Raw genomic sequence first — 27,134 nt, forward strand, 5'->3', positions numbered from 1 at the left:
GTTAAAAAGCATGGGAGACAAAACAGAGACCTTTGGAACCCAGTAGCCAAGGAGCCCATCAATAGCCCCACCAGCATCACTTTTGGGTACACTCAACCAAATATGACTGCAACTACCAAGCCCCATATTAGCCAAGAGCCCCAGAAGGATAACACAGTTGATGGTATTGAATATCATTGAAAGGTCCAGCAGAAAAAACACTCTGTCCAGTTCTCAGCACAGCTCATCCACCAAGGCAACTGAGGCTGTTTCCATGCCAAAACTAGGCCTTGAAGACAATCCAGATAGTTGGCTTAATCTTAGAAAGCCTAATGCTGCAATGCCACCATGACCTTTCTTAACAAAGGGAGATTAAAATTTGGCCTATAATTATCAAAGGTGGTGGAAGCCAATGAAGTCTTTAATAAAGTTCTCAACATACCTTTTAGAGGAACCAAAACATAGCTCTTTCAAGGAGCCATTAAGAACTCTCACCACACACTTGGCCAAACTCCCTCTAGTAGCCCTTACAAGTCAAGATGGACATGGGTCTACGACCTCACCACCACCCCTCAAGCAACTTGTCCACATCCTCAGACTGAACTGAAATTCATTCATCAAAACTCGACAAGCAGCTGCTTCAAGCATCCCACCAGAATCTATTCTCAATGTGGAATTTGATTTGGAGTGGATATGAGCGATTTTATCAGCAAAGTGATTTGCAAGCTTGTCACAACAGGCTTCAAAAGGCTTGTCCACCCTAGCCCTGGAGGGCAGCCCCTTAATCACCAGACACTGTGCTGAGACAGAAGACGGATTTCTTTACTGCCCTAAGATGGAATAGGTCCTAAAATGAGCTCTAACATCATGTGTTCAGCCAGAGTTTTCCTCCATCACCGCTCTAGTCTACCAAGGCACTTCATTGCCCTAAGCTCCCCAGAGAACCAAGAAGCCTGTGCTCTCTGCCACAGGAGAGAACACTCAGGAGAAAATGCATTGATCTCCTCATTCCACAGGTCAGCCAGGCCTTCAACAGGATCACCAGTTCTAATGGCGTGAAGATCCCCCAGAGCATTCAAGAATCCATTCACATCCATTAATCTCTGGGGACAGACCAATGTAATAGGTGCCCCGCCCCTGAAAAGGATAAGAGACCAAGAAAATCTAAATCCTACTAGTTATCTGACCATACAGATTACCTTCATCCTGATTAGCAAAAACCAGATCGAGTGTGTGTCCCATGCATAGGGCCAAATAGTAACAGATCCATAATTGTCATGGAGGCCATAAACTTCTGAGCCACTCCTAATAAGGGGGCTCATTCCCATCACAATCAGTTTGGGGGACACTACCTCAAGACATTCAGGCAGGCTGGGCAGCAGGATGATCAGTACACCAAAAGTATCTCTGTCCTAGTTCACTGCCCTATCTCCAGATACACACAATCTTGGAGATTGCCAGACTGAGTATCTCAATAGGGGGATAGGCTCACAATAAATCACTGTGATTCTACCTTCCTACCCATTAGAACTTGTCTGCTGCTGAACTTGAAAACCTGGTGTGCACTGTTGGGTCAAATAAACCCCCACCATCTTCGCCCAACCAGGTTTCCATCACACATGCTTCTCTCAAACTATGAGGGCTAGAATTTTGAGAATGCTGAGAAACTAGATTTCATTTTTACAAGAACTACTGAGCAGCACAGAAGAGCCTCAAGGCTACATTAGGCCCATTTTAATCAAGTTGCCAATCCCTACTCTAAACTAGAAGGCTTAAGAAATGATAGAGCTAGCAAATGTAACATGTATTTAACGAGCAACACTAATTCTGAAAGTCTGTTAAAAGTTAGTGTGGCATATTGCAAAAATCATTCCTATAACCTTTATTGCGCACAATATTACATTTGAGAAACCTGAACAATGCATTTCTATATTAGAAATAGAATGTTTGGGGGGTGGTAGCCTTTTTATGGTACTCACAAGGAAAATATGCCAAACACATTCTACTGGAGTCTTCAGAAGAGTCTATCAACCAGGTCTTTGAAAGTTTAGAACCCGTTTAAGATGTTGATTTGACATTCCTGTTCCCAATCTGGTGTGCGCGTGAGTTAATTTTTTTTTTTTAAACTTTCTATGGCCCCAAAGTAGAGCATAAATGTAAAACTGAACATTTCAACCAACATCATCCTGATGAAGATGTGAGCAATCCTCAAGATTCAAACAGAAATATTTCCCAAAGAAAGGAATAGTTTGGCGCTCTTAAGAAAAGTGTGTTAAGGAAGAAAACCAGATATATAGGAACATTTAACTCAGTTCCTGGGCTTGTTTTGCTGTATTTCACGAAAAACAGCAAATTTATTGGGATAATTACAGAGGAACTAAACAATATACACATCCAGAGTTAGAATTATCTTCACCAGACTATGATTTCAATCAGAAGAGGTGGGCCACCAGGAAAGCTGAATCTTGTGTAACTGGGTATATGAATAAATGATGTTTTTGCCTCATACAGCAGGTCTCTTCTAAAAGGGTGGAGGGAGAGGAAAGTAACTCAGCCACACAAGCATCTGACTCATTACAGCCAGGGCAACCAACTAGCTGAGGAAAGATGCAGCCAAACACTGCAAATACCAGTAGTGTCACTGTTCGTTTTTAAAAGTCCTGTTCAATTTGTATATTTCTAGCCTACCCTTCAGCCCACAATGCTCATGGGAGCATTTCCATCTTGGGATCACGAGATTGTGTTCCTTATGGCAAGAAGTGCCAGTGGCAGAACATGTCCGAACTACCTATAATTGTATTCCCATTACTACTCAGAAGGAATTGCTTATTTTGAAATAAAACCTCACTGCAGAGCAATGTAAGGAGGGAACAGAGAGGAAAGATATAGAAAGATTAACAGGAATGTCATTTATACCCTTTTACCAGGTATGTCACTAAAATGTTCCCCAGGATAAAGGACAGTTAATTACTACCATCACCTTTGGACTTTATTCTTATCCTCCAACTTTTTCCAAGCCTGCAGTATAATTAAAATTCAATTTCGCCCTTCTCAGCTACCTGAATACAAGAACTAGAGGATTTACAGAAAGATACCCAATCACTGTGGTCACAAATGAGCACAGAACTCACTAGGTTCAGCAAAACCAAGATAGCACGCAACCATTCCTGCCCACCCCGTTGCTTTTTCAAGAGTCTGCCCTCTTTTACCTTTGTCCCATTTGCCACACCTCAGATTATTCCATAAGATAATCTTTCCGTGCTTTGTCGCACTCACCAAATACCTTCTTCCAAATGCCTCAAAGAGGAAACGTCACAAGGCACAGCCTCTTAAGGCAAAACTAGACATGATACAAGAGATTCATAATGTCTCATGGGGATGGTTTTTTGTTTTATATTTTTTAAACATCAATCAGCAGCCAAACACAACTGCTTTGAAGAACAGGGAAGTGGGGCAGAAGAGAGAGTACCCTCTCCCTGCACCCCATTTCCCTAGTAGTCATTTCTCTTCACCCAGCTGCTCTTAGCTCTGCTGAGAAAATCATACAAGTTCCATGCTGATTAGCAAGATAGAAAAAGGCAGAAAGGACATCGCAGTCAGAATTCCCTTTGCGTCATGTTTAGTCTTGCCCTTAACCTTTTTTTCCTAAGGAGAGAGAGAGGGGGGAAAGACAACATGTTCCATCTCTCTAAATGAGATTCTGGAAATACAAAGAGCCTTGTGGCATCTTAAAAGCTACATACTTATCCTTAATAAAATAATAACAACAATAATAGATATTAGTCTTTAAGGTGATTGAAGACTTTAAAGGGAATTAACAATATAAACATATTTTAAAAAATAAAGACACACAATGGACAGGAGCTAGGTTGCATGAAATTCCAGTTGCAGAGGAAAACATGCTTGGGGAACACTCCTACTTGTTAACAGTTCAATCATTAAGAAACATCTCCGCCCAAGGAATAAGCAAGGAACTCAGACAGTTATCTGTAGTGGTTACGCTGGAGCCCATATAGAAGCTACTTTCAATGCCGTCAATAGTCCACCCCCTAGCGCCAGAATTGCCAGTCATCTCCACATCTGTAGCTTTGCCTACCAGGCCACACGGGTTTAAGAAAAATCAAATCTGCAAGTCAGCCAGAAACAAGATGCAGATTTAAACAACGGAGAACAGACACCTCCACCAACTGCAAGAAAATATTCTAGGTTCACAGGCAGCACAGTGCCTGGAAACTGAAGCCAACAGGGGGATGCCCATCACATCACAAGATAGGTTAACTGTTCCATACGAACAAGTTCCGATTGGTAAGGAGAATTGTACCACACAGATGTGTGATTAAGTAGTCATCTGTAACCAGGCTCCCCCCCCCCCCCCAGCTTTACTCCACATCCACATAAGCCACACACCAATATATCCATCTTCTCAATTGGAGGGAAGAGGAACGGGATAAGCACCTTCCATGCACAGAGCCAGTGTGGTGCAGGGGCGAGAGTGTTGGACTGGGAGCCGGGAGACCCGGGTTCTAGTCCCCGTTCAGCCGTGGAAGCTCACTGGGTGACTTCGGGCCAGTCACAGACTCTCAGCCCAGCCCACCTCACAGGGTTGTTGCTGTGAGGATAAAAAGGGAGGAGGAGGAGGAGAACGTACACCGCCTTGGGTTCCCTCGGGAGGAAAGGCGGCGGCATATAAATGCAATCAACCAACCACAGCTCTGCTGCCACCGCGACCACCCTTCCCACCGGGGGCGGGCGGGCAAACAGCCAGCCCTGAGGAGCGCTTGGCTCGGGGCCGAAAAGCCCGGGCCCCGTGCCGGGCCTCCCCGGAGGCCTCCTTGGCCCAATCGGAACCCTGGAATCGCAGGGCGGCGGGGCAGGAAGGGGCCTGCGAGGCCAGCGAGCCCAGCCCCTGCCCAGTGCAGGAGCCCACGTCGGAGCATCCCCGGCAGGCGGCTGCCCAGCCCGCCTTGCCCGCCTCCGGCCGGGGAGCGCGCGGCCGGCGGGGTGCGCCGGGCACCTCCGCAGCCCTTCCCCGGCCTCCCGCAGCGGCCGGACTGAGCGGCCCCGGCCCCAGCCCGCGGTCCCGGCCGGCGGGGGCCGAACCACAGCCGGGCAGCGGGCCTCCGCCGCTCTCCCCGGAGCCGAGCCCAGCGCGGGGGCCACGAGGCCGGCGGCTTCCCCCGCTCTCCCCGGCCCTCCCCGGCGCGGGCGCGGGGTGCCAGCCTGCGCGCGCACGAGCCCTCACCTCAGCGGCTCCGCGCCGACCAGCCTCTCCGGGAAAGACCGAGCGAGCGGGCCGGCGACTCCCACCGCCAGCGCCCCGCCCCCGGGCGCGTCCTTCTCGCGCCGCGGCGTCCCAGCGACTGCCTCCTCCCCGGCCGCCGCCGCCTCCCCACGGCGCCCGCCGCGCTCGGATTGGCCGCCCCCTGAGCGTCCGTCCCGATTGGGCAAGCCCCGCCCCGCCCCGCCTCACGTCACCGGCCCGCCCCCTGAGCCGTTTTCGCCCAGGAGTGCGTCCCATTGGTTTCCCCCGGGCGCTTACAGGCTGTCAATCAAAGGCCAACTTCCTCGCCTAAAAAAAAAAAAAGGCGAAGCTGAGGGAGTTTGGGTGGAAGCCGGACGGGCCGAGGCGCTCAGACGGCGGGCGTCTGAAGGAGCTGGCTGGGGCGTGCTGGGAGTCGTAGGACTTCCCTGTCTAAGCAGGCATAGGATGGATCCCCTAGGCCACAATCCTATGCCCGCTTGGACAGAAAAAGGTCCTACAGTTCCCAGCATGCCCCAGCCAGCGTACCTGAGGCATGCTGGGAATTGTAGGACCTTCCCTGTCTAAACAGGCATAGGATGGATCCCCTAGGGCACAATCCTATGCCCGCTTGGACAGAAAAAGGTCCTACAGTTCCCAGCATGCCCCAGCCAGCGTACCTGAGGCATGCTGGGAATTGTAGGACCTTCCCTGTCTAAACAGGCATAGGATGGATCCCCTAGGGCACAATCCTATGCCCGTTTGGACAGAAAAAGGTCCTACAATTCCCAGCATGCCCCAGCCAGCGTACCTGAGGCATGCTGGGAATTGTAGGACCTTCCCTGTCTAAACAGGCATAGGATGGATCCCCTAGGGCACAATCCTATGCCCGTTTGGACAGAAAAAGGTCCTACAATTCCCAGCATGCCCCAGCCAGCGTACCTGAGGCATGCTGGGAATTGTAGGTCTTTTCCTGTCTAAACAGGCATAGGAATGCACCCTTAATGTTGTTTTTTTAGCCTGGCCCCCAATCCCCCTTTTTTGTGAGGAGACAGCCCCCTGGAATAAGCAAATCAATAACTGAGCACCTCAGAGTGTAATTAAAGAACCACCCCAGTGTGCCCAGGATTTTACAGGGAGCTGTTCCAAGTCTGAAGGTGGCAGGCTCGAGCACCCACGACCTTTAAAAATGTATTTATTTAAAATTTTATTTTCTGTATTTCAAACAGAAGTGTTCAACGTGTGGTGCAATTACATTGTAAAATCACCATAAACGTTATAAATATTTCACGCACAATTTAGCCAATAATTCAGAAATGCTGGAGCAGAAATCAGATACACAACCCAGAATCTCTTAGGGCATGCCCTTAGCGTAATTCAAGTTTTTAATAGCCTTCTGAAAGGACTTTGCTCCCAGACGCAGAGGATCTGGCAGACTTCGCCAATGGCAGGGTGTTCCACTAGCCTCAGGTAGTGGCTTTGGAGAACTGAGGATGAAGTGCAATCCTACCCTCAGTCTAACTATCAGTTATTACGGAACGTCTCTGACATATAGGGCTTCATCACACGGAGCTTTTATCCTACGATTGAGATTGATCCCTCATGGACGTTTGAGGGCTCTTTACATGATGCCGTGTGGTGCTGGAGAAGACTCTTACGAGTCCCCTGGACTGCAAGGAGGTCAAATCAGTCCATCCTAAAGGAAATCCACCCTGACTGCTCATTGGAAGGACAGATACTGAAGCTGAAGCTCAAATATTTTGGCCACCTAATGCGAAGAGAAAACTCTCTGGAAAAGACCATGATGCTGGGAAAGACTGAAGGCAAAAGGAGAAGGGGACGGCAGAGGATGAGATGGCTAGATAGCATCACCGATGCAATGAATATGGACTTGAGCACGCTCCTGGAGAGAGCAGAGGACAGGAAGGCCTGGCGTGCTATGGTCCATGGGGACACGCAGAGTAGGACACGACTGAACGACTGAACAACAACAACAACAACAACATGATGCCGTGACCCTCCTGCACGAAATGCCCCGTGTTCTGTTTTTAAAGAGATGGCAGATAATGAGCTATCAAATCACCCCATTGTGTTCCGCTTCAGTTTCCTCCGTGAAAAGAGTTAAAGCGACAAGAAGAGGAGTGAGATCCATGAACGATAATGGAAGACTCGGATACGGGGAGAAGGGGTGGGGGGAAAGCGCATGTAAAGGGAGTCAGTGATGATCCTGCATTTAAAACAGAAGCAAAAAGCCCTGTTTTAAATGCAAGGTTTTAGGCTAGTGTAGAAATGCCCATAGATGTAGGCAACACATTAAATAGAGGACTGTCCTCTATAAAGTAGCGCACTGGGCTACCCCTAGTTGGGGGGTACAGATAAGAAGTGGCATGTAACCAGAAAAAAATTAGTACTCTTTCACGAAAAGAAACTGGTCCATTGAAACTACTTGGAGCTGGAGACCTGGATTCAAATCTTCACACAGCCATGTAGAACATGGGAGACCTTGAAGCAGTCACACAGGGCCAGCTGCCTCAACTGACAAATCGTGTGCGCCATTAAGGCATCATGAATTGCCTCCTTTTTAAAAGTCCTTTACATACAGGAGATGCTGATTTAATGGTTTAAGGATAACGGTTTTGATTGCCTTGAGTCGATAATTAAACGTAGTTTGCTTTTTTAAACCTCGCAGTGTTTTTGTGCACTTTTAATACTGGATATATCCTAGAAGAGCAAGTCTTTCATCTTGTTGACAGAGCCAACTCCGGGCTTCTCAGAGGCCTGGGGCAAGACACCTGCACTGGGGCCCCTCTCTCAGTGAATCTGCCTTCTCCCCGCCATTGGCATCAGCTGCTATTGCTTCTCATCCTCTTTCTCATCATTGCCACCACTTGCTTGCTTAACAGGAAGTGAGCAAGAAGGCGGCATCAACTGTTTCTCCTTGTCAGCCCCACCGCCGTCTGGGCCAGAGAGAGAGGCAAGGAAGCAAGCAGCATCGGTGAAGAGGAGCAACTGGTTCATTAAAAGGGCTTGGAGCTGGAGATAGGCGCCCAAGCACGCCTGCCCTTGATGATCCCCTTGAAACGTGAAATGGTTTCCACGGCATTAGCCAGTCACTCTTCCTCAACTTAAGAAAGATACCCCACAAGATAAGCATGCGGATTCAGTTGAAATAGACCCAGAGAGATGTTGCCCCGAGCTCAGTGGAGAAAGGTGGGATATAAATATCATAAAGCGGTGAATATTGCTTCAGGAATATACGAGTGTCACTATTCAACCATACCAAGAAAGGGTGCTATCCCGAAGACTCAGTCCTTGTCCTGAGAGCTTGCAATCTACACTGGGGTGGGGGGATGTTTTCAAAGAAATAATTGTGCGGGGAAATGGATCACAGAACCTAATGGAGTAGTTATTCCTACACTTAAAATTCCCTTGATTGTTTATTTAAGTTATGTATATACTGCATTTTAGGGCCAAACTCTCACAAGGTGAGAACAGTTAGCGGGCGATAAGACAATTCAGTTGCTTTTTTGCAACCTTTATTTCACAGTGCCCCCATCAGAACAGTTTAAAAAGTTAGAATCCTTTAGTAAGATGACACAACCTAGTTTTTGTTTTAAACTTTTCAAAGCACTTTACATACGTTATTTCAGCAGTCCTGATGGCAACATTGTAAAGAAGGCCAGTGTTATTATTCCCCCTATTAGGGGGTGGTGGGGAGAGAGACCTAAGACCTAATGGCTTGCCTGAGGCCACTTCATGGCTGTGCTGAGATTTCAGCAAGAGACAGACTTCCTGACTCAGCTCTTGCTTGTAGCCACCATGCTACACCAGCTCCAGATTAAAGAAGCTTAAATCAGTGTTCCTTCTAGAAAAACAATTGTAGTGTTACGCAACTAGGCTGTATTCCCTAGGCTGGCAGACATATAAATTGAGAGTGCATACCATTCTAGCCCCGAGAGACAAGTTGCTGACAGCTTTTCTCAAGAGCTCCACTCAAGGGCCCTGAAATTGCTGCCCCCGGACTTTCTTTGGTTACCTGGAAGCGGAATTTGGTGTAAAGAGCAGCAGTGATCACAAAACACTGAAGCCAGTAGATGTGTAGTCATGGATTTCAATGAGATTAGCATTGTTTGCATCACATTTTACACTGGATATACCAGTAGCACCAGTATGGTATTGTGAGTACATAACAAGATGGCAGGAAAAGGCACCAGCACAGATATCTCATTTGTGCATTTTATATTATGAGTGAACAGGAATGCTGAAATAGCTAGTCAAAAACTGCTACCCTCCTGACTGACCTCAGTTATGATTATGCACTGAGCCCAAGTACATTTTCTTCCCTCTGGGGATTAGGAGACTTAAACAAAACTGACAGTTCAGTGTATACTCTCAACATGTTTCAGTTATTTGTTTGATCTGCTACAAGGTGGCTGGGCGGGGATGAGTAGAGGGAATCCAGGATGCCTTATTTGCATCTTAATTCCCACATATGTACTCCCTACTATATGACACTTTCCATTTTTGTATTTCTTAGGTAATGTTCTTTAAAACATTTAACCTCAAAGTGGTTCTGAAGTTCCTGGGGTCTTGCAGGCTTCAGCGGCGATATGCACGGAGAACCCCAATCCCCCGTTTGTGTAATTATTCCTCCAGAGCACGTATCACCGGTTATATTGATATACAAAGAATGACTGCAATAAACACTCGTAAAAATACACAGCTGACATGGTCCCCCTGGGAGGCTTACTACAGTTTTGAAATTAGGTTCTTGATTAAAGTCAGACCTAAACAGATGCTCATATATCCTCTTGAGTCTTAGTCAGACACTCCAAATCTCAGCACAGATTTTTAACAGAATCTGATTTATTTATTTTTTACATTCATATAGACACTTGTTAGTGGGTCAATACTGGCCTGGTACACACGTCACAAGAACCCTAGTTGCCCGTCCTCCAGGTTTGACTTGGAGGTTCAAGGCCAGGGGCACTGCGCCACCACTGAGCTCCATATAAAATGCAATGTGAACTGCTGCCTTACTGCTCTGTCTCTTCCAGGTCAACTTGGCACACAGTTGGACAAAAGGAAAAGGCAGAGGAAGAGTCAGATTGGCACAGTACCCAGTTATCTTGGGTGCTCCACATAATTGTGAGCAGGGGGAGAGAGACAGGGGAAGTAAGAAACAGAGAGTGAGTCCTCTCCTGAATTGTCTTATCGCCCTCTCACTGTTCTCACCTGTTCCGTTATGCACTTCTAGTTATTGCTTTGCGCCTCTGGCACAGTTTGAGCCTGGATCGTGTTGGCGCGATATACGTATGGCTTAATGACAGACTTGTAAGATCATGTGGCAGTTGTATACCTTCAGTTTACAGAATGTTTACCCTGGGTTGCGTCCCTCTACCTTGGACTCTGCCATACCATTTATGATGAAATCATGCAACTTTTGTACGCTGAATATTTAAGATCAACTTATTGCTGTAACAGAATCAGTGTCTGAACGATCTATAGTTTCTGATGCTGAACTTTAATGTTGAGCTTCATATATATCAGGAAATAAAATCTGACTGACTGGAAGAAGCTTGTCCGCTCTTGCACGTGTTAGTTTACTCCTTGATTATATGCAAATGTACTTTGAAGCATTCATTATTTCATGATGTGGGAGAGGGTGGAATCTAAGGCAACTAAAAAGCAAGAGGAGTTAGAGTCTGTGCTGTTCACTGCCCTTGCCACCAAGTTGCAGAAACAAGGTGTTTGGCAGCAGGCTTGTACTTTTGACCAAATGTTTGTTTTTCAAGAATTGGCAAGTATGTGACATCAACAGCCCAGATCCTGCCCATGAGTCTCAAGCTTTGGAATGCTGCCAACTTGCAACCATAGCAGATACAATAAACAGCCTCTTCTTAAATGTGGATGAAATGGCAACAGTTAACACTCATATTTAAAACAGCAGATATATAAATCCTAATCCACCAACCATTTTAACGAAAGATCTCAGAGTTCAGTCATTTTAATCACACTGAAGAACTGAAATATTAGTTTAACAGAGTGGTCAAGGCAAAATCAACTGCCATGGAATATCTCCAGTTTCAATTTTTGAACTGCAGGCAATTTAGTTCCTCTGCCTGCAATAGGACTAACCCGGCTAAATCTAGTTTAACTGAATTGTCTGGATAATTGAACGGCTGCATAAATGCCATTCTTGTGCAAAAGGTCTTTGACTTCATGGGGATTAAATCAAACAATGAAAACCTTTGTTTAAATTATCAGAAATAAAATCATTTGCAATTGGATGAAGCAAGACAAACTCAAGAGAATTTATGCTTAACTAACATGCAGCCCAATCCTGTGCATATTTACTCAAAAGTCAGTCCTGCTGAATTCAGTGACTTATTTCCAAGTATTTTATGCCACCTAGACTGTGCAGCCAAAATCTTATTTAAATGCATCTGCTAAATGCTGCATATTCATTGTAAAAGGTGTAATCCAGACATAAACATTGCTTTCTTTTATTCTTTTAGATGAGAAGCCTGATATTCTCCCCAATAGCAAAAAGAAAAACGAAAGAAAACGTTTGTATCGTGTTTGAGTGCCTTCCCTTTCTCGGTTCCTCATCTAGAAGCTGAGCTCCATTTCCCTGTGTGGAGATTTCCTCTTTTGTTGCAAGTATCAGTTTTGTATCAGCTAGTGAGCTCAACAGAGGATTTCATGCATTTTATGGATAAGAAAAACCTATGCATTTTGTTTCAGGCAATCCCAGAAACAAAATGTACCCTATCTGTGTTTCTCTGCCTACACCAATACTATTGAATGCTCATGGAACTCATAATCCAAATGGTGGTCCAACAGTTGAGAAATTAAGAGAACCTCTCTCTCTCAGCACTTTTTTTCCCTTTCTTGCTCCAGGACCAACCTTGTAACCATCACATGACCAGCAGAGCCTAATTTGAATGTCCGCAGAATTCTCCCCCAGACACTGACTTCATCATCAAGTCAGATTTTTACATTATTCCCCACCCCATCCCTGGTGTGTGGGGGTTTGTTTGTTTTTAATATCATGCCTGCTGAAGACATCTCGAAAGCTTGCACATTTTTTACGATCTTTTGGTTGGCCTTCAAAAGCCCGTAATTAAAACTCAAGCAGGATGTTAAGCATTTGTAGTTTGTAAATAATAACACCAACATCACCACAACTTTTTGGCAGATAAAAGAGTGTGTGGATGTATACTTCTTTGGGGTGGATCAGAAGCTCTCTTAACCAAGCAAGACTTCTATCTTGCAACTAAAAGCAGATCTACATTCCCAACTTATATTGCTGTATACCAATTTCATTGCAATGGCTTCCCATTGTGGCCTAAAGAATGGTGAAGGATTCTATGGTGTGGAATTGGGATTGTACCAGCCTTCCTGCCCCAACTCCCCACCTGACATTTGTGTGCTGGACTTCATGTTTGCATAAAGGCCAATACGCATAAAGGCCAATGCAATGAGTCCGTTAATGCAATCTGCCATATAACATTTATGACAGGGCCTACATCATTAAATTCTGCACTCATAGGCTCCTATGCACTCCATGGAGGCACCCCAAAGTGATCCCAATCCCCCACTGTCTTGTATTTGTGAACAGAGCTGAGATTTATATACTTGTTGTCAATTCAAGCACTTCTGTTGCACAAAATGTGCCTAAGTTCGTTCCCTCTAGGAGAGGTATGCCAATATCCCCTTAGAGACACACAGAACTCTGCGATTCAGTCCAACGCAGTTTTATTTGACAGGAGACAAACAGCGCTGCTCGGGTGGATTCTCGCGGCTAGCACCACAAAGGAGAACCACACCCTGGGTGGTTTTGGTACAGCTTATATACACTGTGGCTACATAACTTGGTGACGTGTCTTATCAAGCGGGGCAGGAGGCAATCTAAGTGGAACTGGTTCTCTAGCTGTAGGCGTGGCGGCTTCGCAAGGGTGGGGGAACTCTTCTGGCTGTACGTGATATGAGACAGATTGTTGCTGTTGGTGTCATCAAGGCAGTTGATAAGACTATCCTCCTCTGGAACTTTCCACTGTAGGAGGCTGCCTGAGATGGCTGCCACTACTTTAAGGTGGTGTCTCTTTGGTTCTATCACTTCCTCTCACTGTTTTAGAGAACAACGAGAGGAGGTATGCCTTAAAATCTGGTAAATGATTTAGTAACAAACAGCAACTCGCTCTTCATATATTTATTTGTGGTTTTGTAAACCACTTGTACCAAATTAAATCCTGTAGTTAGGAACGTAGGAAACTGCCATACCATTGGTCCATATAGCTTCTGATTGTCTACACTGAACCCTGGACAGCTCTTGCCTGCAGGGATCTTGCCCAGCCCAGCCTGGAGGTGCCAAGATTGAACCTGGGACCTTCCCCTGCTAGAGCTCATATGCAAGGCACTGATTCCCAAAGGCCAAGCTGAGGAGACCCCTCCCTATGATAGGTGGAACTGTAAAACTGAACCCGTAGTAGTACTATGAGCCCACAAAGCGCCCTATTCCAGCCATTTTGAATGGTTGGAAATTTGGCTTGGCAAATGTTGTTTGAGTTTAGTTTATTTATAAACAGAAAATAATAATCCACAGAGGCCCCCTAGATGTTCCCATAAATGGCCATGACGGTAACCTGTGCATAGAAAGATGCATTGTTCCATGGTTCTCCTTTGGCTTTATCAAGATGTTATCTACTTATCCCTAATGTCAAGGCAACCTGCCCTTTTTGTGAACGCATCCGCCAATTAACAATAAATATTTATTTCATATCCATCTCCTCTTCTAAAAGTAACGTTTTCCCAAAGAACATAAGAATCCAACTTCTGTAACTTTTAGACAGAAAACTCATCTGACCAGATTTTCTCCTTTTCTGCTCACAACTGTTTTGTAGCTTCATTTACACATCTTTTATTTTACCATTTAACTTTTAGTCCGATATGATGCACCAAGCACTTTAACACATCAACACAATTTTGCATGATGTTGCCACACAGGTACAATTCATGGATTTAACTCATGTATGCGCTGCAGCTGAATGAGTATTTCAGAAATGTTATTCATTTCACTTTACTGGATTGTTGACTTCCTCCTTAACTACACACACATGCACACATGACATGATCAAATGTTACCTTTTGGACATTCAAATGCAATCCATGTGGAGCAGAGACTGTACTCTCAAATCTCATTGCAAGTTGAAAATGTTAGAACCTAAGAACTGCCTATGCAGGATCTAACCAAGTCTTATCTAATCCACCACTCTGTCTTCATCAGTGGCCAAGGAGATGCCCCTGGACAGTTTCTGAGCAAAGCAAGGTAGAACTAGCCATCTGCAGCTGCTTGTCCCTCGCTTCTGGTTCTCAGAGGAATACTGCCTGTGAATATGGAGGTTCCATTTAGCTATATTGACTAATAGCTATACATATACCTATCATCCATACATTTGATCAATCCTATTTAAAAGCAAACATGTATGCCAAGATGTTCCTTTCCTTCTTCGGACTATACATGTGGAGTTCCTGCTAAGTCTTCACTAGATAGGTCACAAACAATGCTTGCATGAAAACGTATTAATCCAGTATCAAAGCTTGCCAATGACATCCAGAGGAAAGGATTGATTAAACAGGGAATAGTGTGTCCATTTCAGTTTGGAATACTTTACAGGTGTGGAATGGAGCTGTTGTGTCAGGCTTTTCTTCTTTCCTTCTATTAGATGCCAAATTTAATTGATTCTAAACATGAGTGATTCTAAACATGACTTGATCTTTGACCCCACCCAGTAAGGCAGAAAAGATCTGCTAGGAAAGCATAATTTTTATAACATGGAACAGTGTCTTAAAAGATCATGATTAAATAAATATGCATATGTACAAGCTCACCATACAAAATACCTTGCTGCTATATTATATGCAAATACAGTTACACTGACTTTAAAATGAAAGAACAGTGAATCCCAGTTACACAAGACGGACCTTTGTCTACTCTCACGAGGGTCAGGCCTGCCTGAGCTGGGCATGTGCTGTCCGTGCAAGTCATCAAAGCTGGGCCTTTTGTGAAAGTATGCTTTGTTTCTTTCCAACTATAACAGGAAGCTAGGGAAGCATGGAAGGGACAAATAGATCAGAAGCAAAAGCTATGCCATAGAAAGGGGCAACGCTTTTTAAAAAAATATGGATTCCCCTACCAAGCTTCTAATATTAGTAGGACACAAGCACTATTGGAGATACTTAACTCTGGATTGCAGGAGTAATCAGAAAAAGGTGGACTCAACAAGAAAGCCTTGTGAAAGCATTCCACTGCAGCAGTAAACATGCTCTGAATGGATATGATTACAATCGCCTTCCCTGTACTGCATTATTCATACACTGCTGTCCCAAAGACCAGCGATCATTTAGGATGCATACCCATGAGGAGCATCCCAGCTCTGACGTGATTTCTTTTTCTTTTATTACTTTGCCTCTATTCTTTTTGCAGGCTTTACTTCCTTTCAGAGCGTGTCTGTTTCATCTCCCAGAGAAGTTGCCAAATCACTCCCTCCACGTACCATGTCAATCTAGCCCTGGGGGTTTTTTTTAGAATTGCTTGACCCTGTGCAGAGGGTTTCTCAAGCGTTCCCATAAGGTCTGCTGAAATCACATCATAGGCCCATCTAGCCCAGCATCCTGTGTCCAACAGGGACCAAACAGATGCTCCTGGTACACCCACATGCAGGGAATGAAGGCAATAGCACCCTCCCAACACACTGTTGCCTCTCAGCAACTGGTATTCAGTGGCAAACTGTCTCTGAGCATGGAGGATCCATGTAGCCATCATGTTTAATAGCTGTTGATTGTCCTATACACCATGAATTGTCTAATCCCCTTTCAAGCCTTCTAACCCAGTATGAAACAAATTCCATAAAATGATTAGGTGTTGCCTGAAACCCTTTCTGTTCTCTGTCCTGAATCATGCTGTGATTCAAACCCTTGTTTAAAAATCCTTGTTTAAATGCTGTGATTTAAACCCTTGTTTAAAAAGCAAGTGTGGCATTTTCCCACCCAGACAGCTTTTGTTATTGGGTGGATTAAAAATTTAACAAACAGATTATTTTGAGTTATGTAACAGAGGTGGCAGCTATCCTTAGGATTCTCCCAGTTGTCTTGGTACACGGTGGCACTTTCACCCCACTTGTTGAATAGTCACAATGTTGAGAGCTGAGCATGTATGCAGGCTGTAGCAGAAGCAGGCATGGGATACTAGGAGCAATTGGCAGGAGCAACTCAACATCGCAAAACCTAGCTTGGAAGCAGGTGCAGCTCCAAGATGCAGGCTTGCTTTCTCTGAGGGTACAACCTTCTGAATCAGCCACTACGAGGTTCAATGACTAAGCAACAGCAAAACCCACAGTACTCAAAACGATTCTGAACGCAAGCCAGTACACAATTCAGCACACGGAACACTGCATATTCACCCTTCCCTATATTTAAGTTTCCATCTCTTTACTTTCTTATTCAGGCCCTCCTGTTCATCTGACACATCATCTTAGTCTTTTTCATTTTGTCTGCCCTACGTCATAATTTATCGTCCATCTATTTAGATAAAAAGCCAGTTCCACTCCAGAATAGCCAAGAAGCAGAACTGATGATGGTGCTACGTGGAAGAAGAGGTCAGGCAACTCCAAGGCGCAGGCTCAATTTTTCATGCCTGGGGTCAATAATGAAAGTGAATGGAAATGGCTGTCATTCATCCCTATGAGAAAAAGTAAGGACCTACGCTTGGGGACAATATTGTCATGGGAGTTTTGCAAGATAAATTTGATTTTCCCGCTACAGCTGAATGGCAGTATTTGCAATTGCAACATTTGTTATAATCTGGATTCAGTTCAGCTGCTTTCAGTGCTTCGGAGTCCCCTTTGCTATTGGAAACACTTATTGAAACTGACCAGGTACACCAGCCCACGATTCAGGTTTATAAAGACTTATTATCAGTGAATAAGTATGATACACAGGTCTTCAGCATGAGTGGAATAGGGAATTGGAATGTCCTATTTTGCTTAATCAATGGACTGCTGTTTTAGCATCTATATCTGATATGTCTATGGACCTTCAGTTACGTCTTATCCAGCAAAGACTTTTGTTTGGGGTTTTCTAGACACCACAATGTCTTTTTAACAAAGGCTTGTCTAAATCAACCAATTGTTGGAGGTGTAATACAGCTAATGCTTCTTTTATTCATATGTTTTGGAAATGCCCAATAGTGGGCTCCTTTGGGGTGGAAGTTATCATACAGATAAACTTTGTACTGGAAAGCTCTTTAATATTTACTGATGTACATGTTTTTTAAAATTATTTACCTGCTTTTGGGAATCTAACACATGGTCGGCGTAAATGGATTTTTCGCACCCTCTTGACTGCTAAAGACTGATATTACAACACTGGAAGGATAAAAGCTCACTGCCTATAATGCAATGGATCAAAGACCTAACAACACTAGCAACATTTGAAAGAGTGGTATATAGACGTCACTTGCGAATGGACTTATATTTGGATATTTGGTCTGCTTTTACTGAAGTCTATGTATAATTAATTCCTTCTTTTTTCCTTTTCTACTTTTAGAATATTGTAATATTTGGAACTGAGGCCTTTAAAGCATGTAGCTATACTTGAGAATTTCTTTTGGGTTTGTTTTTGTTTTCTTTTGTTTTGTTGAAACTCACAATATATATTTCTTTAAGATTGTGGTGGCAGCAAAATCTGCCAAACACTCATGACACTGGGTGGCCTAACCACCACTCTCAAGGGTACAGCTGGGGGTGGGGGGGGGGGAGAAGTAGCATTCCACCACTATTTTAGGCAAATCCAGGATTATGGGGAAGGGAGCATTTTATTCCAAAACTTAGTCTTCCCTCCCCAAAACAGCCCAGGAAATGGGCTCAGGAGGAAGTCAATGCCTATCACAAAAGCAGTTTCTAGGCTCTTTCTCCCACACTATGCAGGGCAGAAGCATTCATAGCCGCCTAATTTGGGCTTGAAGACTGTGGTCAGTTTGAGATAGTAGGAGGCTCAGTGCCAGATTTGCAGGGCATGCCTGGCTCCACCCCTTGCCCCACCCAAGTTAATGCCCTCAATGACGGACAGCAGAGCAGAGGACGAATGAAAGAACTTCATCATCTCCTCCCTCCTTGCCATCTCATTAATTACTGGTGCTAGGGTCACTGCAATGGGTGGTCAGGCTGGTTTCTCTGCTTTGGGAAATGAAGGGTAATGGTGAGTGGGGCAAAGAAAAAGGACTGGAAGTCTTTTTCCTTGGTGGGGTTATATACATATGGGCACACTTGGGTCCAGGATCAGGCATAGCCCCCTATCTCACTGGGAGAGCATCAAAGTTCCAGCAACATCAGGGCAACCCTTATCTAGCAGTGTTTTCATACCCATCCAAATTCCCAACCCCAGCCTCTATGTGTAGGTATGTTGTAAGCCACGGTAGATAGGAGGGGACAGCAGCTTCCCTTCAATGTGGAGACATTGTAAAGCCCATACAGGTACCTGTATGTCTTTCCCCTCAACACCCCCCAGCATGGCTAATAACTGCTTCAGGAGTGTGCAATTTACACTGGAGAAATTACACAGGGAGCATGGATTGATCACTGCTCATCCAGCAACACTTCATATCGAATTAGCAGCCTTCCCACCCCTTTACTTTGAAATAATGAAAAAGATATCGAAGACCCAATCGTGGATCTTCGGCCTGACATCTGTTTTGGCCCTGAATTTAACTGGCTGCAAATAAAACTTCTGGAATTGCTAGTGTCCTTCTTCCCCAGCCACAAGGAACAACCAGTCAAATACTCTAAACACTCAGCTTGAATTGTCTGCATGGAATTTTAGATTGCACCTTTCCCACTAGATCATGCTATGATTGTGCCTTTTAGTACACAGATGCTTTTAAGGTATGCTTCATGACTACCCAAATGTTTAACATCAAGGATCTGAGTAGCATTGCATGTCAGACACACCCAAACCACAGGTGTCCAAGCCATGGGAGTTTGTGTCTGAATTCTGGGCCACAGAATGGGAAAAATAAGCTTCCAGCCTCCTGTGCCATATTGTTCTCAACTCCCACTCGCAGTGCTTTGTCACAACAAACAGGCATATTTTAACTTTGGTGTTTTAGCTCACACCCAGCAAACAGCTCTAGCCATCTGCTATTCACTTACTGAGTAACGTGTTACAGTTGGTACCAGTCATCACATATGAAGCATGCCAATGCTCAACAATATTCAGCAGAATCTATCATATGAGATACATTGCATCCCAACAGCAATGGTGCCCCCCTTCCCCACAACTTAAACATAAAAGCATAGCCCCCACATTCTTTCAAGGGAAACAGACACAGATATCAAGGATATTAGATGAAATCTGCTTCAGTCTGTCAGCAGCTCATTGACAGCCACACCATCCACTAAATCCACAATTGCACCATGCACTTCAAAGAATTAGTGTGGCATAGTGAGCAAGAGCGTGAGTTGTAGAAAAATTCTAGTTCAAATCTCACCACAGCAATGAACTCTCGAAGTGGCCTTAGGCAAACCACTCCCTTCTCAACTCCATCACCCACAGATCTGTAAAACAGGGAATCAGGTCTACTTTACAGGATTGTTGTTAAGCACTACAATGCATATGCAGATGTGAAGTACTTGGAACAATTAGGAAAGCACTATATAAACAGTGAGCATTATTATCTGCTTGGGCACAGTACAACCTGAAAACATAAGTGAAGGTATTCTCTGATACAAGAAAAGTCAGCATCAAAGATGCTATCTTGTCAAGCTCCTGCTGCCAAGGCAAACTGGGATCCTAATAAATAGGTTCAGGACAAGGCCAAATTTGCACTGAGTGGCAGGAATACTGGACGGCTGGCACAAGGTGCAGGGTGTTTTCTGGGGTGCAGCAGACTCACTCAGTATTGGCTTTTGGGATGTAGCTGAAAACTACTGAGAGAATTTGAGGCTACATGATAGATTTTTACTGGAAACTTCTGTTGCTCCTTTTTGAAGTTACTTTTTCTGCTGCGTGTGTATATATGTGGATAGATAGATAGATAGATAGATAGATAGATAGATAGATTTAGATTTTTTTTAATTAACTGGTATATGCTGCAAACTACACCAAGGACTCTTTTGAGCCATGGTAGCAGGGTACACATTCTAAAAGTAAAATATATACATAAATTGAGTGAAAATGACTGGTGTGTCCTGTATTCACAATGCCACACAGACCTGGCTAGAGAACTGCTTCATCTGCATAAGATTCAGTTAATGGGAAAGCCAGTAGGTCCAAGATTCAAAGCTGCTGGGACCTCATCCCAGTATTACTACTGTAATATTCAACAGCAGCACCATATTCCATAGCAGTCTCCCCAGTTAGCTTTGGCGGGTAGATAGGCTTAATATAATTATTAAAATTATTATAATTATTAAAAGAGCAACCCTATACTCTCATTATGCTAGACTAGAGTTACACCACTGATACGCCAGCAGAATGGTGGCTGTATCCATTGTGCGCTCAGGCCACGAAGGGAAACACAAAGTGATGCCACGGCACCCACATCCCATCAGCTCCAGCGTCACAGCCAGCAATGATGCCCCTACAGGCATGGGTTCAAGTCTCCTGATGCTATTCATAAGCATTATCTTATGAGCCCGAAGGGGAGGAAGAATATGACGCACCAAGCAGCACCCACATAGTTTCCTGGGCAGACATCTACAGAAAGCCCTCCTTGGAAAGGGTTCAAGGCCCACCCAGGGAGGGAAAGACTCCTTTGACAAGAAGTCAAGGAGTGATGGTCAGGGGAGACAACAAGGCCAGCCACAGATACTGAGAGCAGCAGTGCGTTGGGGAGACGTAGGAGGCCGCTGCCGCAGTTCTACATCACACCATGGGTTACACCTTCCCATGCTTGCCTCTACAGGATGCTGTCCTGGCGCGCCATTATTGGAGCGTAGTGTGGTGGTGTTGGGTGTTTGTGCCTAGTGTCCCATGGTGAGGTACCTGTTAGGATTCTAGGGAGAGAAGTGTTAGTGATGTGCTCAAGTTCCCATTTGTGAGGCCAGGCTAGGGTTGGTTGGTTGGTTTGTTTTTGCAAGTCCTCCCTTTTTTGTGCAAAGTGCAACATTTCCATGGTTTCCTATCACCAAAGTTTCCCGTTGTGAGCAATACGTGTATACGACAGATGGGGCCACAGAGAGAGAGACAGACTCATGTCACATGCCCCATCATCAGAGCTGTGGTCTTCCTGTGTCGGTTTTACATACTGGTGGCGGCGTGATGTGATTCAGCGTGGATTTACACTGTATCCTACGCTCCGTCACAACAACAGAGGCAGGGCAGTCATCAATGCAGGGACAATTCCCCCCCTCCCATTGAAGTCAATGCAAAGGAAACTTCCTGCACCATGTCTGGGGCTGCTGTAACGTTGCACCATTGACAGGGGAATGTCCAGGACCTGAAGGGGTATAGGATACAGCATAAGTGTGGTCCTCCCGTATGCCACCCATGTCCCACCCACAACTCTGTCCCGTGTCAGCCATTTCACTGGAGTATCTTTGCCAACACAACAGCTTCACCGGCATATCTGAGGTGTTCTGCCATTGTATGTCATAGTGACAGCATAGCTAACATTCTGCCAGCATAGCAGTGCATCTGCCAAACCCTACAGACCTTCAGCCTAAAGATCTTCAGGATACAATTGCGCCCTAGTTCAATGTTAACTTTGCTTCTCAGCATGCAGCCAATAACCAAGTGTGTATGTTTGAGAGAGGAATTTCTGTAACAGAGTTAATATACAATTTTATTATATAAAAATGTGCATTAACTCTATTCCAGAGATACATTTAAAAAAAATAGGAATCCATAAATGTGGTGTACAACAGCAGTCAACATGCCAGCTTTACAAAAGCAGAAATTATCTAAAGGATGTTAATAAACTGATTTTTCTATTTATAAACTGCTTTTCTACATAGTGCTCAAATGTATAGAATCATAGAATAGTAGGGTTGGAAGGGGCCTACAAGACCGTCGAGTCCAACCTCCTGCTCAATGCAGGAATCCAAGTCAGAGCATCCCTGACAGATGGCTGTCCAGCCTCCTCTTGAATGCCTCCAGTGCGGGAAAGCCCACCACCTTCCGAGGTAGTTGGTTCCATTGTCATATTGCTCTAACAGTCAGGAAATTTTTCCTGATGTTCAGCTGGAATCTGGCTTCCTGTAACTTGAACCCATTATTCTGTTGTCCTGCATTCTGGGATGATCGAGAAGAGATCCTGGCTTTCCTCTCTGGGACAACCTTTCAAGTCCTTGAAGAGTGCTATCTCCCCTCAGTCTTCTCTTCTCAAGGCTAAACATGCCCAGTTCTTTCAGTCTCTCCTCATAGGGCTTTGTTTCCAGTCCCCTGATCATCTTCGTTGTCCTCCTCTAAACCCTCTCCAGTTTGTCTGCATCCTTCTTAAAGTGTGGTGCCCAGAACTGGACACAGTACTCAAGATGAGGCCTAACCTGATGGACATATGGGGAAGCTTTGCTTTGCTTTATGATTTGGATCATATATCTTGTGACTCCTCAAGAGGTTAAGTATCTGCTATGATGATAAAATGCTTCTGTTTACAACAGCATAATTCTTTCCAAGACCTGGGCACAGTAACGTTTCCTAACAATGTGTGTTTTGGGAGGTAGAGGAGGAAACATCTGCCCTTCTGCATGACATCACAACAATGACATTCACTGTTGAGCTGCAAATGTACTTAACAGTAGCTTTCTCCCAGCCAAGACATGACCCACAGAGAAGGAACACATAACAAGTCAAGGAGGGATTTGGAAACTGACGTTATAGACAGCAAGTAAACTCTCTTAACCTTTAAAGCTATTAGTTAACAGACCCTTTTGATTAAGGCATAACTCTTCATACATTCTCACATATACCTACATTTTAATTTGAACCCAGCAAGGATGAACACTGGTATACAACCTTTGACATATATGCTACGAATAGTACAGGCAACAGGAGGTTTACAGCACTCATGGATCAGAGCAGAGGGCACGTGGGCTGGGCTCATACCATAGAATCAGCCCCACATTACAGGCTGCCTCTCCAGTGCAGCACTGCTGTTGGCGCTCTGGCTCTTAACTACAAATGACACCACCCCAAGGCATAGGAGGAGGCTCCATAATGTCCAGTGCACTAGAGGGGAACGCTCCCATACCTGCAGCCCACTTGCCAGAAAGACCAGTCACAGTTATATAGAATTTTGCGATTGTAATTCACTGCAGTGCTGCAAGACCAGTGCGAGCTCCCCAGATATTGTGCTCTTCCTGTCTCTCCAGGCCTTTCTATGAGAGCAACCTCACACAACTAACCTTCTCAGTTTTGGCAGAAAACTCATGGAGAGGTAATACTAGCAGACCAGGCTCCCACACAAAGCAGTATCTGACAGGAGCTAGAGAAGTACATTTGCAATTTAAAATCTCCTTCCTAAAGAGAAGGAAGGAAGATCACTAGTATACTCGCATACGACTACGGTTCAGTAGACCGAAGCACAAACTTATATACATCAGTAAACAAAAGAGACATCACAGGTTTAACTGGCAAATACTGAAAGACTATTAGGAAGAAGTGTCTAGTGTGCCAGCTCTGAGTAAAGAGAAATGGCATGGCAACATCCCAAGTTTTAAGAAGGTATTATCTGTCAAATCTACTGCAATGCATCAGTGCTTTTGTGCACCTGCCAAATTAGCTATTGGGGAATGATACTTGGAACTCAGTACTGACACTGAATCTTCCAGTAATAGCTGGATATCAAATTCTGAGAAAAGAAAGTGCTGTAACAGCAAACAATGTATAGATCGGTCTGTACTATATATAGTCAGACAGGACAACTGGCCTGTCACAATGTCCCCAGTACACATAGAAATTTCAAGACTTCTTGAAGTCCCCCCTCCCAATAAAAGTCCATTATTTTTCTTTTGAATATACATAATTCTTGAAGAAGCTTAAAGAATGACTGCATGTAGTTTAAAAAATAGGTGTTTCTAATATAGAACCTTATACTTCTGGTTGTTTTTGTGGCTTTTTGCAAGTGGAAAATATATATACTCATACATATAATTCTAGTACAATTCAGAAAAAGGAAAGAAGGCTTTGTAATTTCGAAATGCATGTATGTGCAATGTGAGACAAAACAATAACTTGTTTAAAGAAATGGGTGTGTCTTGAAACTTTTTTTTAAGTTTAATCCCACACACATTAACTCATATATATTACAACTATTCGATACAACATGCAGCTTAACAATCCTGCAGCAAAACTGCAATGTATTTAATAAATAATAAAATAGATGTTTATGCACATGCCACTAGATCAATTTTATACAAACCTCCACTGTACTTGTCATCACAGTACAGGAAAATATTCTGTCCTCTTCGAGCAACATTACCTCCCCCCATAACAGCATTTAGCAAAAGGGGAGAAGGTCATGCAGAATCTGAGCATTCATTTCAAAAGAACTTCCTACCAAGACCACAGCCCTGAATTTCAGGAAGCATCAGTCTTCAGTTAATTCTGCATCTACTTCCATGTAAGGGGCCCTGATTTTCCAGTGTCTCTGCCTCGGTTTCCCTTAAACCCCATGGGTTGCCCAGAGCGACTTCGCAAATCACGATCTGGCACTTCACTTTGTGCCATCTCTTCATCATATCTAAAGAAACGGAGAGATGTTAGTGTCACGCTTGGCTCAAAAGGAGGGCTGCACGATCACTAGAACGACGTGGCGCAGCTGTTACCGGACTTAGTCACTACAGGTTGCAGATGGGGAAATGGAACGCTTGAGTGCTCTGCCTCATTTTATAAAAAGCAGGAGAAGCTCTCTGCATATGGAAAACACGTCAGGAAGAAGAGTCCTGGCTTGGCTTCTAGTTCTCGGTATGCAGAGAACCTTATGCGGGAGAGCTCTCACTCACACATAGCCCATCTCCTCTTCCCATGTTTAGTCTTGCCTGCAGTGGTACATGTGACTGAGGTTCAGCAAGAATCATCAGCTGTATGATTCTGATGATTCTGTAGTCTGGCTCTATGATGGGACAGAAGGAATAAGAACTTACTATCTTCAATGCCCCCTTGAAGTTCACTTGTCCAGTCAATTCAGACAACCACATTACTTCTGGCAATGTGTGTAACTGCTTTCTAAGACCTCAACTCCATTTACTGTTTTGTTTCATTTATTTTATTTCTATACTACCCAATAGAAATGGGCGATTCACAGAAACTACAAAACAAAAACATAATATACAGCCAGGGCCAGAAGTATCGGAACAAGGATGACTGTTTTGGCAGCTGGCCTCCGTACACCACCACATTGAAGCGGAAAGGAAACACACCCAGATGGGAGCGAAGTCGGGACTTTCAGCTGTCATTCAAGGGGTGTGACAAAAGTGGGGCACTGACCATTCAGGAAGGACAGCCAGTGGCATAACCCCCCCCCCAATCATTGGTGGCTCATAAGTAATGGAACGAATGGCTGAGAAGCAGCTGCATGGCCAGGTGTGGCCTGTTTCCTGGGCACCCCATGACCAATCAAGCACATACAAGGCTTGGAGGTGGTTCTGAGTGTTACATTTGCATTTGGTAGCTGTTCACTGGAACTCCCAACACGAGGCCCAAAGAGGAGTCCATGCGAGTGAAGGAGGCCATCATTAGGCTGAGGAAACAAAATAAACCCATCAGAGAGACAGCAAAAACAGTGGGAGTGGCCAACACAACTGTTTGGAACATCCTGGAAAAGAAGGAATTAACTGGCAAGCTCAGCAACAGCAAAAGGCCTGGCAGACCACGGAAGACAACTAAAGTGGATGACCGCAGAATTCTGCTCATGGTGAAGAGGAACCCTTTCACAACATCTAGCCAGGTCAAGAACGCTCTTGCGGAGGTAGGCATGTCATTGTCAACATCTACAATCAAGAGACGGCTTTATGAATGTAAATACAGGGGCTTCACAACAAGGTGCAAACCACTGGTAACGCTCAAGAACCAAAAGGCCAGATTAGCCTTTGCAGCAAACACCTAAAAAAGCCTGCCCAGTTCTGGAATAAGATTCTTTGGACTGATGAAACCAAGATTAACTTGTACCAGAATGGTGGGAAAAGTATGGCGAAGGAAAGGAACGGCTCATGATCCAAAGCATACCACATCATCTGTCAAACATGGTGGAGGCAGTGTTATGGCATGGGTATACAGTGTTATGTATGGCCGCCAGTGGAGCCAGGTCACTGATGTTTATTGAGGACCTGACTGCTGATAAAAGCAGCAGGATGAATTCTGAAGTGTACAGGCTATACTTTCTGCTCAGATTCAGCCGAATGCTGCCAAACTGATAGGACGCCGCTTCATATTGCAGATGGATAATGACCCAAAACATACAGCAAAAGCTAGCCAAGAGTTTCTCAAAGCAAAGAAGTGGGATGTTCTTCAATGGCCAAGTCAGTCACCTGATCTCCACCCAATAGAGCATGCTTCTCACTTACTAAAGACAAGACTGAAGGCAGAAAGACCCACAAACAAGCAGCAGTTGAAGGCAGCTGCAGTAAAGGCCTGGCAAAGCATCTCGAGGGAGGAACCTCAGCATTTGGTCATGTCCATGGGTTCCAGACTTCAGGCAGTCATTGACTGCAAAGGATTTTCATCCAGGTATTAAAGGCGGCCCTTAAGTTTGAAAGGATGTTGGCTTGTTCCATTACTTATGAGCCACCAACGATGGGTGTGTGTGTATGCCACTGGCTGTCCTTCCTGAATGGTTAGTGCCCCACTTTTGTCACACCCCTTGAATTACAGCTGAAAGTCCTGACTTCACTCCCATCTGGGTGTGTTTCCTTTCAAC

General features: G+C 44.6%; 1 protein-coding gene across 9 annotated transcripts in view; it reads right to left on the reverse strand.

Annotated features, from left to right (window-relative positions):
• TTLL1 (TTL family tubulin polyglutamylase complex subunit L1) overlaps nt 1-27,134 on the reverse strand; it is a 123,849-nt gene that overhangs the window by 37,987 nt on the left and 58,728 nt on the right. For 8 of the 9 annotated variants that reach the window (XM_084811225.1, XM_084811220.1, XM_084811222.1 and 5 more), the window contains one exon: nt 23,173-24,959. The exons of the other annotated variant lie outside the window; for it this stretch is intronic. In XM_084811225.1, the coding sequence (XP_084667351.1) occupies nt 24,830-24,959 (130 nt within the window). In that variant the 3' untranslated portion in view covers nt 23,173-24,829. Of the gene's footprint in view, nt 1-23,172; nt 24,960-27,134 lie in introns of those variants that run through there. 9 annotated transcript variants of the gene reach the window in all.

The sequence above is a fragment of the Heloderma suspectum genome, chromosome 7 (assembly GCF_057233095.1).
Source record: "Heloderma suspectum isolate Gila_16-S chromosome 7, 16-S_ref, whole genome shotgun sequence".
Lineage (NCBI taxonomy): Eukaryota > Metazoa > Chordata > Lepidosauria > Squamata > Helodermatidae > Heloderma > Heloderma suspectum.